This window comes from Panthera uncia, chromosome F1 (genome assembly GCF_023721935.1).
Source record: "Panthera uncia isolate 11264 chromosome F1, Puncia_PCG_1.0, whole genome shotgun sequence".
Taxonomy (NCBI): Eukaryota; Metazoa; Chordata; class Mammalia; order Carnivora; family Felidae; genus Panthera; species Panthera uncia.
In genome coordinates this window covers 51,824,787-51,842,128 of record NC_064813.1, presented here as the reverse complement: position 1 = coordinate 51,842,128, position 17,342 = coordinate 51,824,787, and the positions used below count along the sequence as shown (strand labels likewise).

At 44.2% G+C, this 17,342-nt stretch overlaps 1 protein-coding gene across 1 annotated transcript in view; it reads left to right on the top strand.

Moving 5' to 3' along the window:
- Positions 1-17,342, top strand: part of USH2A (usherin) — a 733,950-nt gene that overhangs the window by 708,631 nt on the left and 7,977 nt on the right. Inside the window, exons 65-69 of the mRNA XM_049634559.1 lie at positions 1,417-1,655; positions 2,441-2,649; positions 10,299-10,475; positions 11,795-11,878; positions 16,454-16,698. Of these exons, the coding sequence (XP_049490516.1) occupies positions 1,417-1,655; positions 2,441-2,649; positions 10,299-10,475; positions 11,795-11,878; positions 16,454-16,698 (954 nt within the window). The remainder of the gene's footprint in view (positions 1-1,416; positions 1,656-2,440; positions 2,650-10,298; positions 10,476-11,794; positions 11,879-16,453; positions 16,699-17,342) is intronic.

Genomic DNA, 17,342 nt, shown 5'->3' with positions numbered 1-17,342 from the left:
ATGTCATATAAACCAACATGCTCCCAGGAAGAGATAGACTTTCAAGCTCTTAAACACCCACTCGAACATGGATCTGAGGGAATTTTGGTCCCCCAATTACATGCACGGAACAATGGCAGAATATGGACCTTAGTGAATACTCTCCAGAAATATAATTCAAATACAGATTTTGGTATTGGAAACCATTATTCTGAAGGCCACAGAATTTGATTAATGTTTTGTGTATTTTCTGTTAGTGGGAATGTGAGGTGGTGCAGCCACCCTGGAAAACAGTATGGAAGTTACTCAAAAAGTTAAAAATAGAACTATCCTACGGTCCAGCAATTGCACTACTAGGTATTTACCCAAAGGATACAAAAATACTCATTCAAAGAGATATACGCACCCTGATGTTTATAGCAGCATTATCAACAATAGCTAAATTATGGAAAAAGCCCAAATGTCCATCAACTGATGAATGGATAAAGATGTGGTTTATATTTACAAGGAATATTACTTGGTCATAAAAAGGAATGAAGTCTTGCCATAGGCAGTAGATGGAGCCAGAGAGTATTATGCTGAGCAAAATAAGTCAGAGAAAGACAAATACCGTATGATTTCACTTAATGTAGAATTTGAGAAACAAAGCAAATGATCATGGGGGGAAGAAGGAGAGAGGCAAACCAAGAAACAGACTCTTTTTTTTTTTTTAATGTTTATTCATTTTTGAGACAGAGAGAGACAGAGCATGAATGGGGGGAAGGTCAGAGAGAGAGGGAGACACAGAATCTGAAACAGGCTCCAGGCTCCAAGCTGTCAGCACAGAGCCCCACGCGGGGCTTGAACCCACGAACTGTGAGATCATGACCTGAGCCGAAGTCGGATGCTCAACCGACTGAGCCACCCAGGTGCCCCGAAACAGACTCTTAACAATAGAAAACAAACTGATGGTTACCAGAGAGGAGGTGGGTGGGAGGATGGGTTAAATAGGTGATGGGGATTAAGGAGGGTGCTTGTGGTGAGCACCAGGTAATATATGGAAGTGTTGAATCACTAAATTATACACCTGAAACTAATATTACACTATATGTGAACTTACTGGAATTTTCATAAAAACTTAAGAAAATACATGTTGTGTGTTCTGTGCCATATTCTAACATCTTTCTATGGTGCTAAATAATATTGTGCCTCGTGATCTCTATCCTGTTACCTCAAACTTCTAACTATTACACCATTACATTCTTCGCATGTTTAAGATATGCCTCTCCAACTGGATTGGCAATTCCTTGAGGGTAAATACTACGCGAGATGCCATAGCGTGCCTCCCAGGTGACCCGGCGTGGCACTCCCTTCATAGGAGGTGGGATACACGATAAACATTTGTCTGTTGTCTGTGCTCTGCGACGCTGCCTCACCTCGTATCCTTTCTTCCTACAGCTGTCGGAAGGCATGGCCACCCAGCAGACTCTTCACGGCCTGCAGCCCTTCACTACGTACTCCATCGGGGTGGAGGCCTGCACTTGCTTCAATTGTTGCAGCAAAGGGCCAACGGCAGAGCTGAGAACTCATCCTGCTCCACCCTCAGGACTGTCCTCTCCCCAGATCCAGACACTGTCCTCACGGACAGCTGCCTTCCAGTGGAGTCCTCCTCTGTTCCCCAATGGTGTCATTCAAAGGTAGTGGGCCAGACAGAAGGATGAATAAGCCAACATAAGACACGCATACAGACGTGCAGCTACCCAGCCCTGCCCAAGGAAGGCGTGCTTATTGAACAAATACCTATAGCGAAATAGACAAATAAACTGACTTATGTTCCCTGAAAAGTGTTTAAATCATAAAATCAGCTAACGACAGAAAGGTGAACAACCACATTGTCTTTAAATAAGAAAGACTAGGCAATGTGTTTGCGTTCATTGAAAGAGTACGCTCTTCAGGGTTCCCTGGAATTATTCATTCTGTGGGCCTCGGCTGGAACATAAGAAACTTCTGTGGTAAATCAGAATTTGCCTGATCTAATTTAAAATGCCGTAAGGAACCACCGCTTGAAAAAACAAAGGAGGGATTTTACTCAAAATAATCTGGAACAAAAGATACTGTTTGTTCGGTATTTATTTGCTTGTTTGTTTGTTTGAAAAAAAGATATTCCTTCTTTTCAGCAGAGGAGAACGCTTTTATCGCTCTTCCCTGAAAAGAGACAAATCTCTTATCTCTACCAACAAGGATTGCTAGTTGCTGGCTGGACAGCAACACGTGTACACATGTGACTTTTCTTATCACTTCTCCGGTTACATCCGCCGCTCATTTCCAACGGCATTAAGTAAAGTGTGTCTGAGCGCAGTTTCCCACAAACGGAAATCGGAAAGAGCTTGTGAGTTCCGCGAAAACCAAACGTCTCCTCACAAGATACACCCCGTTTGAGAGGAAAGTTAAACTAATCTGATTGCCTGCTCTCTCGTTCTAGCTATGAGCTTCAGCTCTACGTGGCTTGTCCCCTGGATTCAGCCACTGCGTGCACTCCCAGCCAAACAGAGACGAAGTTCGTGGGGCCAGGGCAGACAGCCAGCCTTGAGGGCCTCCAGCCTTACACCACCTACAAGCTGAGGGTGGTGGCCCACAATGAGGTGGGCAGCACGGCTTCCGAATGGATCAGCTTTGTCACCCAAAGAGAATGTGAGTAGAAGTGGCTGTGCCCCCATCAGCCAGAGAGGGAGGTAGGAGCCCTGCCACGTAAAGTAGGGCAGCTGGCCTTTGGAAAGGGTTGGGTGAGTGTTCAGGTGCCCGAATACCACTGAGACGTCGATGAAGATGACTATTGGGGGGGAACAAATGCCCTTTGGGTTTAATAACATAAAGATTAAGTACAAATTTAGGAAGAGTTTTCATGTAGTGGTGGGGTGAAAACCAGTTTAGAGGAAGTCAAACAAGGATGAACATAGACAAACTCTGGAAATTTGGGATGATATTTATTTGTTTGTTTTTTAGTTTGCCACTCCTTTTCTTTTCAAGTTACATGGCATAATCCAGAAGGCATTTCCGGAAAGCATTGAGATACGGACGGCACCATCAAGAAAAGCAGAAGGGCAATTCACTAGTTAATTGGGGCCTCCTTACATTTCTGTAAAATAATTCCTTTTCGGAATTTATAAGGCGTATATGTCTACTGTTTAAAAATGACAAAAATGAAAACAAGGTGCCTGGCTGGCTCAGTCTGAAGAGCAGGCGACTTCTGATCTCAGGGGTCATGAGTTTGAGCCCCATGTTAGGTGTAGAGATTCCCTAAATAAATAAACATTTAAAAAATGAAAAAATACCAAAAGTATTGAGAATAAAATAAGTACTTATAGTTAGAGCCTGCTGCATCATTTGCAGGGCTCAGTGGAAAGAAAAGGTATGGTGCCCCTTGTTCAAAAGTCGGTAAAAAGTACCAATCTTCGAATGTCTGGTTTTCTTCAAATTAAATTTTGATACATGGAATTTACTACATCAAGAATGTAAATATTTTAAGTCTTTGGATACTTACTGCAAATTGGATTTCCAGCCACACTGTGTCAAATTATAATCTCATCTTCAGTATATGGCATTGGCATTTTTTAAAGTAAGAGTTATATATTCATGAAAGGCCAATGCCTCCTACAAAGAACTTAATGTGTCTAAACAACAACACGGGAGATGTGAGCAACAGGTCACTCTTAGAGAGAACTTGCTTGTTCGTGGCGTTGTTGAGGGATTTTACAAATAGTCTTCAGCACAAGACGATGAAGGAAGTGCTGTTATCTAAATTTACGGAAGACAGAACTGAAGCAGGACTGTGGACCGTGCATTACAATTCCAAGATGCCGTTCACATAGACCGGAATCTGAACTGAGGCTCTGGGAGCTGTACAATGAGGTGGCCTCAAAGTAAGGCCAGAGCTGAAGTCACCTGCCGGTTTCCATATCTAGAAAGTAGAGGTATTCCTCTGAATTCATCATCACCCCGCTCAGCTAAGTACCACTATGTTACCCTGGTCTGTCATGAAGATTTCAGACCTTCTCCTCCCTCCCCAAACCTCCCACTTCCTCCCACCCTCCCCCACTGCACACCCCTCCTGTCCTCACCCACCTCTCCCTGTATGCTCTACAGAACTCCCTGCTTCCACACTCACCAGGAAAAGAGAGGTCACCGGTCAGTAATTTGCTCCCTTCCCACCCACCTGCAATCGGCTTCATTTCTGTCTGCAACAAGGAAGGGTGGTCCTTCTCCCCGAAATAATCCCACCTCCTGTGCTTTGAATCCCACCCCCTTCCCTGCTGACCACCGGCCTCCTCTCTGCAATCTTCAGTGTACCCTGGATAGAGTCACACTTTTTTCCAGTGCCTGAGTGGTTCAGTCGGTTGAATATCCGACCCTTGATTTCGGCCCAGGTCATGATCTCATGGCCATGAGTTTGAGCCCCGCGTTGGGCTCCAAGCTGAGCCTGCTTGGGAGTCTCTTTCCCTATCTTTCTGCCCCTATCCCGCACACGCTCACTCTCCCTCAAAATAATAAAAAAAATAAATAAACATTAGAGTCACAGTTGATTCTCTCCCTCATTTCCCCTCCCACACTCCTCCCTTCATAGTAAAACTTGTCTGAAGGATGCTCTCCGAGGGCTTTGCCCATTTTCCTTCTTCCCACTTACCCTTTAAAGTTCTCCAGAGTGATTTTCACCTCGTCACTTTGTGAAAATCTCTTCCTAGGTTTGCCCTTGACCTCCACAGTGATCATCTAGGGGATATTTTTTAGCAGCAGTCACTCTTACTGACTTCCGAGGAACATTCAAGGCAGTGGGACCCTCAGTCCTTTTTTAAAAAGCAGTCCCCCTGGGGCGCCTGAGTGGCTCAGTTAAGCCTCTGACTTGGTTTCTGCTCAGGTCATGATCTAGGAGTTCATGGGTTGAGCCCCATGTCAGGCTCTGTGATGACAATGTGGAGCCTGCTTTGGATTCTCTGTCTCCCTCTCTCTCTGCCCCTCCACTACTCTCTCTCTCTCTCTCTCTCCCAAAAAATAAATAAACATTAAAAAAAAAAAAACAGTCCCCCTAGTTTCCATGAGTTTCTCCTGTCCTCCTTCCTGCCTCTGTGGCTGTTCAGTGTCAGTCAGTCTGTTGGTTGATCTTACACCAACCAGGTCCCTTCCAATCTCAGTCCTAAACTTTCCTCTCTACCCTTTCCCTCCTCTTGTCTTCCCTCCTCAGGAAGTGAGTTCATCTTCTCCCAGGCTTCAGCTCCGAAGGCCAACTCCCAGAAGGCCACCTGCTCCCCGAGTCCTTTGCTTTGAAACCCAGCCCCCCACACGCCCACACCCCGCTTCCTCACCTCCGCCCAAATGCGACAGCCCCAGACACAGCTGGCATCTTTCCTGTAATCTGCTTCCCGTTCAGGCCTCACTTTCTCTACGTTACTCCAGCCCTGGGCCGCAGGTCTGAACACCCAACGTGTGTTGCTCTATGAGTGAGTGAACGCACCCAAACTTCTCGCGTTTATTGTTGCTGCCACACCATCTGCATTCTTTGTCACTTGCACCATAATCCAAAGTGCAATGATTCTCAGTAATGTCTACTGTGTAACCATAATCGTGGCATGGGGGTACAAGAACATCTGGCTCCAGGGGTCCCAAACAGAGCACATCGGGCCACCAGCCACTGACACAGTCCGGAAGCAGAGAGTCGAGGGAGGGGGTGAAACAGGAAAGGGATTTATTTCAATGAGGCCACCACGCATTGGAAGCCTGTCTCCAAAGTGCTGAAAACACTTCCAGGCTCATGTAAGGAAAATGTGGGACAAAGGTTGGTGGGGACATGCAGGTGGCAGTACAGGTCAGGTCAACCATTGTCTTGGGGTCAGTCAAGCGAGGTCTTGCCGGCTCCGGGGGTCCTTATTGCTGGAGGGGACGGTTTGGTTCTTACCACAGGGTGCTTTGCCTCGCCTTTTGCCTGAGTTGAGAGATAAGCTGGGAAGAATTTAATCAATTAGAAAGTACAGACTGAAGTCAAAATGGAGGTAGTTGAAGTCCTCTTTCCTAATGTGCACCCTCCTTCATCTTTCTGCCTGTTCCTCTCACTATCTGCCCTTCTCAAACCCAAAAGGAACCGTGAGAAATACTTAAGCCCGACGTGAAGACACAGTAAAAGGAATTCTGGTCTACTAATAAAAAATGCTACTCTGGGGGCATCTGGGTGGCTCAGTTGGTTGAGCGTCCGACTTCGGTTCAGGTCATGATCTCATAGTTTGTGGGTTCGAGCCCCATGTCCGGCTCTGTGCTGACAGCTCAGGGCCTGGAGCTGCTTCAGATTCTGTGTCTCCCTCTCTCTCTGACCCTCCCCCATTCATGCTCTGTCTCTCTCTGTCTCAAAACTAAATAAACATTAAAAAAAATTAAAACAAAACGCTACTCTGTACAAGGAGAGAGACAAAACATAGTCACCACCCTTCAGAAGTGGTTCCCCTTCATAATATATCCATAAGCCCATTGTGTGTGTGTGTGTGTGTGTGTGTGTGTTTACTGGCCAGAAGGCCTGGCCAAAACAGCTCTGTGAGGTTTGCAGTTTTGTTAACCAATTCTCTTTTTAGTCATCGAGCTTAGTTTTGCCAGATTTTTTTTCCTTAGGCTCAAAAAAAAAAAAAAAAAAAAACCCACAGTGAACAGATATAAGATTTCCTTGCTGTCTTGGGGCTCCTGGGGCGCTCAGTTGGTTAAGGTCATGATCCTTGATTTCGGGTCAGGTCATGATTTTTTTTTTTTTTTTGAGTTTGTGCCCCACATCAGACTCTGTGCTGATAGCACACAGCAGCCTGCTTGAGATTCTCTGTCTCTCTCTGCCCCTCCCCTGCTTGCTCTCTCTCTCACACACACAATAAACATTAAAAAAAAAAAAAAAGGTTTCCTTGTTTTCTCTTCTTCCTTTACATAGAAGAAGTGACTCCAAATTGGAGTAGCACCAAGGGAGGAAAGGGCTCACTCAATCCACTTTACTGGACCCACAGACATGGAAAAATACAATAAATGGCTATCATATAAGTTTTCTTTTTTTTTTTTTAAGTTTATTTATTTTGAGAGAGAGACAGAGAGCAGGGGAGGGGCAGAGTGAGAGGGAGAGAGAGAGAATACCAAACTCCGCACCAGCAGCATTGAGCCTAATGTGGGGCTCGAACTCACAAACCGTGAGATCATGACCTGAGCTGAAACCAAGAGTCAGGTGCTCAACAGGCTGAGCCAGCCAGGCGCCTCTATCATATGGGTTTTCAAATACCATTCATGCTACTTTTAAGAGAAAAAATATGGATCAGAAATACAAATCATAAAGTACTTTGAAAGTAGTGTTTGTAATTTTATAGTAACATGGGTCTGGAGAGGTATTAGCAATGCATTCAGCCCCCTCTGCCTTAACTACACCTTCAGGGCAAGAACAAAGTGAGGCATAGTTTAACTGCTGGGCTTCTTGAGAGAAAATGATTGGAAGTGCTTGCCAACTTCCGTGGTGTAAATACTCCCACCGTGGCTAATTTCGATTTTCCAAGGAACACAGAGCTGGCAAGAGGTGACTAGTGGTGCCCTCCTCTGCAATATTTCCACCATCCAGACATAATAGACATAAACCACCTCAAGAGCATAGATAATAATACAATGTAGCAAAATCATGAAGGATTTATGAACGTTGAGTGTTTATTACCTTAGTTTTAGTATCATTTATTTCAGCTTACATAATATATTTTAATAATGGTTGGGTTTAATAATCAGCTCACAAAATTCCTAAATATGTATCAGTCAGGATGAGCCAGGATGATTCAGGGCACCCATAAACTGAATTAGTAAACTGTGCTCCTTTGAATAGATGTGTATTGATTGTAACAAAACAACATGGGCTTTATGGTTAGCAGGTCTGGGTTCAGACCCTCGGCCTCTTACAAGCCACTGAGGTTAAGCAAGTAATTTGGCTTCTCTGAACCTGAGTTTCCTGACCTGAAAAATTAAGAACTCTTACAAGATTGTTTTGAAGACTAAATGAGATAAAACATATCAAGTGCAGGGGGCATAGTAACTGTTCCCATTTCCTGTCTCCAAATTCATTATTCTTGGTTATTTTGATTGTTCAATCACTCTTTCCTCAGAGCTCCTATCTTTCTATTTTTATACTATTTACAAACCTTGTCTTTATCTGTGCTGTTATGATGGAGGGGAGATGTGGAAATCTTTTGAATTAAGTGGCAGAGGGAACCCACAGACAGATACAACAGTATATTCCATTGTGAAGTTTGTATTGGAAAAACATATTAAAAGAGGGTTTGAGGGGCGCCTGGGTGGCTCAGTTGGTTAAGCGGCCAACTTCAGCTCAGGTCATGATCTCACGCTCCGTGAGTTCGAGCCCCGCATCGGGCTCTGTGCTGACATCTCGGAGCCTGGAGCCTGTTTCAGATTCTGTGTCTCCCTCCCTCTGACCCTCCCCCATTCATGCTCTCTCTCTGTCTCAAAAATAAATAAATGTTAAAAAAAAAATTAAAAAAAAAAAAATAAAAGAGGGTATGAGGGGCACCTGGGTGGCTCAGTTGGTTAAGCATCCATCTCTTGATTTCTGCTTAGGTCTGGATCTCAAGGTCCATGGGATCGAGCTCTGCAGCGGGCCCTGCACTAACAGCGTGGAGCCTGCTCGGGAATTTCTTTTTCCCTGACTCTCTGCCCCTCTGTCTATCCTGCGTGTGTTTGTGTGTTTGTGTGTGTGCATGCATGCTCTCTCCTTCAAAAACAGATAAACTTAAAAAAATAAATAAAAAAAATAAATAAAAGAGGTTTTGATAGCTATGGTTTTGGTATTTGCAGAAATACTTTCTTATGGCTTTATGAAAAGGTCTTGCTTTGAAAGATAAGAATCAAAGTTGTCTTTGTGGTTAAATCTTATGATCACAAAGGTATAATTATTCCTTATTTTGTTATATTTCCTAACATCAGCAACAGATGGGTTTAATTTCTAAAGAAAAAAAGGATATGCAATTTATTTCCACCACTCACTTTTTTCTTTTCTTAAAAGCCAATTTAGTATATGGATGGATCTTAATGCTGTTACAAATGTATTGATTATTTTGGAGAAAACGAGATCTCATGAAATAAATCTCTTCTGACTTGACAAGATGATATGGTAACCCTTCATTTGTTTCTGCAAAAATTATTCATTTAAAAGATGAGCCTCAGTTAAGGATTGTTTTTCCTTCGTTTTAGTAAGGAGCTGAAAAATGAAAAAAGAACATGCCTGTAAAATGCACACCAAGTTGCTTCTATATCTGATATAATACTTAGGAGACCTGAACTTGATTATATACTAATGTACTATGCTATTGATTGATTAGTCAGGGCAATGAATTATTATACTCGAATTGCTATTTGCAAGGCTTTTTAACTATCTTAGAAAACAAACTAACGGTTCAAAAAAAAGCTTTAAAAATAAATGGGTGCCAAAAGGACATAATTCACCATCTAAGCAGTTTAGTTTGGAGAAAAAAAATATATTAACTTCATCTAGTCCTTGGGGCTTTGTAGCAATAAATATTGATTTGATATGAAAAATAGCAATCTACTGTAGTTAATAGTGTTAAGGATACTTCACCCGTTAAAAGAAGGAAAATGCAACAAAATATGAGCTCCAGGCTTATGTTGGTAAGCACAACTATTGTATGTTAATAGTTTTATTTCATAAAACACTGCTTTTCATTGATTTTTTTTGGGGGGGGGGAAGCAGGTGCAACGTTGCTGAGAAAGCATCTCATACATGTTCCCATTGGTTTTCTTTTCACCCCCAATGCCAGGTTTTTTTTTAACACAGAGGAAAATATGAAGGGTTTCAGCAATGCCAATTTTGGGGGGAGGTGTTATACTTAAATATATATATATATATATATATGTATATGTATATGTATATATACAGGCCAGTTCAGTCAGTAGAGTGTGTGACTGTTGATCTTGGGGTTGTAAGTTTGAGCCCCACATCGGGTATAGAGATTACTTGAAAAAATAAAATTAAAAAAAAAGATACACACACACTCTGAGATAACCATTTTTAATTTTTTTTTAAGTTTGTTTATTTCAGAAAGAGAAAGAGAGAAGGAGCTCAGAAGGGGCAGAGAGAAAAGGAGAAAGAATCCCAAGCAGGTCTGCACTGTCAGCACAGAGCCCAGTGCAGGAATCGAACTCGTGAACCATGAGATCATGGCCTGAGCTGAAGCCAAAAGTCAGCTGCTTAACCAACTGAGCCACCCAGGGGCCAAGCCCTGAGGTTACCATTTTTAGAATATACAACTTTCTCCCAACAGTGCCCCAGTACCGAGTGCCGTTTTTGGTGGACAGCAATTTGTCTATGGTGCGTGTAGACTGGAGTGGCTCCTTCCTTCTGAATGGCCCGCTGAAGGAGTTCGTGGTGACCGATGGAGGCCAGCGTGTATACAGTGGCTTCGACACCACCCTCTACATACCAAGGACGGCAGACAAAAGTTAGTTTCTGACTCCTATTTCGCAGGGTGTCAGGAACTCCGCTTCCCGGCTCTATGAGATATTCAGTCTGAAATGTGACCAGCAGATGCTACTCATTAAAATGTCCTGGTGGAAGTGGCCACTTCTTGAGGAAATGTTGCGGCTCCCAGAAAATAAGATTCCCCTTCCCATTTTCTGCATGAGTGCCATTATGTGCCTTTGTGTGATGGCCCCACAAAGGGACAAGACTGCAGGACAGGCTGTGTCCACAAGACAAATGGCACCCACAGGTAGTCTGGGTTTCCTGAAATAATACACTTGCAGGGACTTGGGAGATTTTTCTTGATACATCCAAATAGAGACAGACCAGGCAATGACCATCTCCAACTCTTAGTCTGTGATTGAGGGCTTTCCTCAACCAACCTTGGTATCCATTCCTCAAACTACAACACTTTTCCTTCGAAAACTGAACTGTTTCTCCCTGTTTAATTACATGTTCTTCTCCTGTTTGATTTTTAAACTGAAATGAGAAAAAGCTTTACAGGGTACTATTTTCTAATGATCAATATGACCACAGGACCAATAGATGTAAAGCCATTTTAAGCACTCTGGATTTCTGCAATGAATTCATCAGTGGCCTTTTTAGTTCTTTAAATTTCCTTGAAAATGCTACTTACGTTTGTTAAAAGGTGCAGATACACAATGAGATCCAGGATCGCATTTAGAGTATCTGAAACTTATCCAAAGCATTTTTACAATCCAGCTATACATTCTCCTGGTCACAGTTCTTGGTTACCTAGGCAGCCATTGTGATAAGCAGATGAGATAACCCATGGTCGGGAGATCTGGGTTCTACTCCTGGGCAGGCCTCTACCGAACCACCTGTGTGGCCCTGTAAGAGTTGCTTCTCTCAGGTTCCTGGCCCTGAGAGAAGTATTTAGACCATTCAATTTCCTGAACTCTCCTGTTTAGAAAGAAACTTTGGATCACATAGTGCAAAGTGCACCTGTAAGTTTTACCAGAACAGGTTTAGACCAATATGAAGTATAAGATACACTGTAGTCTCCTTTACTCTTCCGATCATTCTTTTTCTTTGCTATATAACCTCTAAGCTTCTTCTTCAGTTCTGTTACTTATAAATGTATACTATTATTACGCTAATTATAGCTATTTTCTTGGTAATTTGAAAATTAGAAGTAAGTGTGTATATAAGATAAAACCTCACAACTTGCGCTGGAAACCTGTTCTCAGATTTCCCATGCTATGATATATTGCTCTTCTAAAAGTCTGCCCACTATTTGTAGGTGTTGAATGACTGAGTCTTGTATCTTTTTTCTAGCCTTCTTTCTCCAGGTCATCTGCACTACAGATGAAGGAAGTGTTAAGTCACCCGTGGTCCAATATGATACCTCCACCGGATTTGGTAAACGTTTAACTCATATTATACTTAGTATAGAACCTATTCATTTTGGGAAAGAAACAATCATACGTTTGTTTCTTGTATCCTTGTACTAATATGTTCATAGACTGCATGGAAGGAACTGTTCCACGACAATTTAAGTTCTCATGTAAATTATTTTGGCAAAGAGTTAGGGTATATAGTACTCTTTTAAAAAAAATTTTAATGTTTATTTTTGAGAGAGAGAGAGAGAGAGAGCAGAGAGAGAGGGAGAGCCTGACATGGGGCTTGAACTCACAAACCATGATGAGATCATGACCTGCATGAAAGTCAGACACCCAATAGACTGAGCCACCCAGATGCCCCAAGTATACAGTCATCTTAAATACCAAGTCAGGGGTGCCTGGGTGTCTCAGTTGGTTAAGCGTCCAACTTCAGGCCAGGTCATGATTTCATGGTTTGTGAGTTTGAGCCTTGCATCTGGCTCTGTGCTGACAGCTCAGAGCCTAGAGTCTGCTTCGGATTCTGTGTCTCCCTCTCTCTCTGCCCCTCCCCAGATCATGTCTCTCTCTCTTAAAAATAAACATTAAAAAATTTAAAAAATATACCAAGTCATTGAATTGTAGACACAGAAATATGACTAAATTCTCTCCTAGTCACAAATGCTCTCTCAATAAAGAGCTATATGACTTTGTTAAAAAAAAAAAAAAGTGATTTATAGAGGACGTCAGAAAAAAGAGATCAGAGGAAGAGAAAATACTCTAATGCCAATTTGTGTTGATCATAGTGATAATATTGCAGATTCAGAGCCTAAAATGGTGAATTTGAGAGATTTTTCTCTTGCATTCTCTGTAAAAGATGATGATTGATTGCCATTACCAAGTAATTTAGCTGAAGAGATGAAATTGTAATTTTTATGGAGCATCTTTTAAATTGACTTCTACCCACAATCTTTGAATCTAACACATGCAATACTTTATAATTTCAAAGGGCGAGTTAGAGAAATGCCAGATTTTTTTTCCATTTGAACAGCATTGGGACTGATACCCTATTTTAAATTCCAGTAACTAATGTTATATCAAATTGGTATGCATGCGTAGGTTTTTTTAAAATACAAAGGTCCAAAAATTCTGAAACACAGGTAAATATATATATATTGTTATCAAGGATAATTTCAACTGCTAAAAAAAAAAAAAAAAAAAAAACCAAATAGGATTCTCTATTTCCAGACTTCATGTGTCTGGATGCCATGTGAAATTTTTTACAACACCTAACGGTCCCTTCCACAAAGTTCATCTCATTTCATGCCATAGCAGCCGTGGGATAGACCTCATTCGGTATTCTTTTAGCAACTCTAATGTGTCCACAAGTGAAGTGCGCCACTGGAGTCCTAAGGGACACCAGAACTCACCCAAGAACACCCCGCAAGCTCCCAGCTGAGAATCTGAACGTGGTTTTTCTGTTGACTCCTGGCCCCATCCTTTCTCTTTAGCAGTGGTTCTCAAATGTAAGTGTGCGCTCGGATCGTCTCAGTGTGCTTGCTTATTATATAGTTTCCCAGGCCCCCAGCAGAGATTCAGAGTCAGTAGGGCCCAGGAGTCTGCTCTTTCAACAAGCCCTGCCCATAACATTGTGTGTCAACTGCCATCAGATTTGAAAAATTAAAAACTAAATAAAAATAGGGGCGCCTGCGTGGCTCAGTGGGTTGAGCGTCTGACTTCGGCTCAGGTCATGATCTCGCAGCTCGTGAGTTAGAGCCCCGCGTCGGGCTCTGTGCTGACAGCTGGCAGCCAGGAGCTTGCTTCAAATTCTGTGTCTCCCTCTCTCTGCCCCTCCCCTGCTTGCACTCTGGCTCTCCCCCTCTGAAAAATAAACACTAAAAAAATTTTTTTAATAGATATAAACAAGCCCCACCCAATGATTCTGATGTAAGGCATTAGGATCACAAGTTGAATAAAAACCACATAACCTAGATTGACCCACCTCTAAATCCAGCCAGTCCCGTCTCCTAGGTCGGTGGGAAGTATCCTTCCACGGGAGGAATGACCTCTGACACTAGTTCTGGTTTGGGATTTTCTTTGAAGTTCAGGCTCAGCCTCTGGAGTCCCCTATCCCAACCTTGAAGCTCCCACTTGGGTGGAGTCCCTTAAAATTAAAGGGACTTTGAAAAGAAAAAAAGAGAAGGGATAAAGATACATGGTCCTGATTTTACCTGATTGTAAGCTCTCCACAAAACAGGGGAAACCTGTATTTGGTTCCTGAATACAAAGTGAGGTTTCCACTGATGAGAGAAGGAACACTGAGGACCTGAGAAGATATGGAAAATTCCAAGATGTATTGTCCACCTAATTTCCATAGTCAGTTTTAATTTTATGATGTAACTTTTAAAATGTTCCTGTTCCCTTGCCTGAGGCAGCCTTGAAGCATGAAAGTCTCCCAATCCTCATTTCCCTCCTCCTGATCTGAGAGCTGTTTTCTTTTTGAGACTTCCCTCAGGCAGGCTGCCCTACCTTCCCTGGTGTCCTCCCAAGCAAGGGGTCCACCGGGCCCATCAGATCGGTTTCTGGAGTTACAACCCTGTGCCACCCAGAGGAAATTCAACCCTTCCAGTGAATAACCAAGGTTGTTTGGGGGGGGGGGGGGGGTTTGTTTTCTTCGTCCAAATAACACACCTGGATTCCTAATTAGAGGTATTCCTGCCTGCCGGAACTTGGCAGAGCTTTGACCCCAACCCTTCATTTTAGAGATGGGGAAGCTGAGGCGCAGAGAGGCAGAGAGAGGTTTTTAACCTCAGAGCTATAAGTCAAGTCAGGGTTAGCAAAGTAGGGTTGCTCCTCTTACGGAGCTTGAAATGTAGTCTTAGTCACCTTCTCGCCCTCTCTTAAACCCTCCTACTCCAATTCTGAAGCCCCCTCTCCACTCCCTTCCACTGAAAATGTGGGTTTTAAGTGTCCCACAGGCCCAGCCAGTCCTTGGGGTTGTGGAAAGGCGGAGTTTGTCCAAGGAGTAAAGACGCACTCGTGACTGTGTCTGTTGGCATGCCTTCCTCCTGGCTGCAGGCCTTTGCTTTGGAAGAGCAGCTCCCTGGCTCCCAGCTGCACACCAGCCTGCACGTCTGCAGCCCGGCCCCGGAGCCCAGCTCCAGGGTTCGCTGCTTGGGCTACATCAAATTGAACACAACCAGAGGACGTGTTGGAAAGAATTGTGTTGTTGTTGTTACAAGAAAGGAGACAGGGAGATCGCTCTGTCTCCCCAGGGGGTTAGTGCAGGAAGCATTTACTGAGTATATTAAGGGGTGGGGACAGGGAGCTTACAGAGGCATTTTTGGTTCAATTGAACGTGCCTACCATGTCAACATGCCAGGGCAAATACGGTGTGTTCAAAAAATGGCAGAAAACACCCACAGGAGGAGCTCTTGGTATTATAATGAGCTAAAGATAAGTTCGAGAAGACTCCGGGGGCTTCTGGCCTATGTCCTCATCCAGTCCTGCTCAAAGCTGCTCACATCAAGGGCTGTCAGCACCTAGTGAGGGGCTCTCGGGCAAAACACCCAGTTAGCTGTTTCCTGGGCCGGGGCTGTTCGTTCTGCAAAACAAAACACATTTCTTCCCCACTTTCGTCCCTCTCCTCCTCCTTTCTGCCCACCGTGTTCGGCCCTTTGGAGAGGGTCTCTGACACCCACCGCCACTCCGTGGGTTTGACTTCGCCGCTTCACGCTGCCCTGCAGCGTCCCCCATGAGCCCTTCTCTTGTCTGGCCCGGCTCATCCCAGCTTCCCCCACACCCCCAGACTTGATAGTCGTGGGACTCCGCAGCCCTCGTCCTGTAAGTCACAGGGCCGATGAGTGCTCCGTAAATACGAGCTCCTGTGATTAGCCTCACGTGCAGGGCATCACACGCACTGGACTGTCCCCCGTGCGCAGAAGTCAAGCGTGAGTGGTCCTATTGCCAAAGGACCTCTTCCCAGGGGAGGCTCTGAGGGCACTTGAGTGGCGACTCGCAGAGCCTGACAAGGTCACAGAGAGGCCAGGGTGCCAGAAATATAAAGACAACAAGATGGCAAGCACAGGCTGTTTCCATCACAATAGAAAGTAGGATCTAATGTTTCAAATCCGGTTTGCACAGAACTTCTCAGGCACCGGGCTGTTGCATGAAGTGAGGGGACCCCGGATCTCCTCGGCACTGTGTGTCCAGTAGGGTCTCTGCAGCAGTGGTCAGGATGGCCCCTCACCAGAATCCGTCGCCCAGGAAAACACTTGGCTCTCAGGGCCCACGGCGGTGAAGCAGGCATTCCTCAAGGTTACTTGGTAACCCCTTTTAAATGTCCCCTCCTCCTCCCCTTCCCCCTGTCTCTCCCAGGAAACTTGCAAAGGCAGCAGTGATTTCCAGCCTGAGGAGTGTCGGCAAGGTCTCCTGAGGGCCGTAAGCCTGCCCCTGAAGACACACCGCACCGCTTCCCGGCCTGAACACGAGTACAAACCAGCACCATGAGACAAACTGCTTTAAACTCCTTTCCAATTTACTACCAAACGACAGGGCAAGGGATCACAAAATTGCCTTCTGAAATAACATCTCCCTTTTCTGCCCCTGGGTTTTGCAGGCCTGGTTCTGACAACTCCTGGAGAAAAGAGAGGATCGGGGAGGAAAAACACCGAGTTCTACAGCCAGTTATGGTTCATCGTGTTAATGGCAATGCTGGGCTTGATCTTGTTGGCCATTTTTCTGTCTCTGATACTACAAAGAAAAATCCACAAAGAACCGTATATCAGAGAGAGACCTCCCTTAGTACCTCTTCAGAAGAGAATGTCTCCACTGAGTGTCTATCCACCGGGGGAAACCCATGGGGTAGGTCTCTGAAGGCGGGCCCCATTTCCCTCTCCCTGGGCTTGTGCGTTTATGTAAAGGGAAATGTCTCCAGAGTCATAATAACAAGGGACTAGATGACAGTTATGTTTGACAAAATATGGGGACCACGGGAGGCCAATAGTGACCTTATTAAAAGAGGCCCCCAGAGCTTTCTTGTCCCTTCTTCCATGTGAGGACATAGCAAGAAGACCAGACCCCCACCTGTGAACCAGAAAGCAGGCACCTGACAGACACTCAATCTGCCAGCACCTTGATCTTGGACTTCCCAGCCTCCAGAACTTGAGAAATAATTTCTGTTGTTTAGAAGCCACCCAGTCTGTGAGATTCTATTAAAGCAGCCCGAGTGGATGAAGACACCTGGGAAAGCTTCTTAAAATGCCATTGCCTGGGCCTTCTCCCAGAAAGTCTGATTTCATCACTTTTGGGTGGGGCCTGGGGATTGGTAATCTCCTTTTTTCACTCCAAAAGTGATTCTAAGGTGCAGCCAGGGATGAATATTTCTGTTCTAACGTTGTCAATCAGGGGCTGGTGGAGAAGGGTGGTATGTTGAAATCAATGGGGGAATTTACAGATTATATAACTGTGCCACTTGTGGGGATTAGAAATAAACAGGGGGTCTAGGG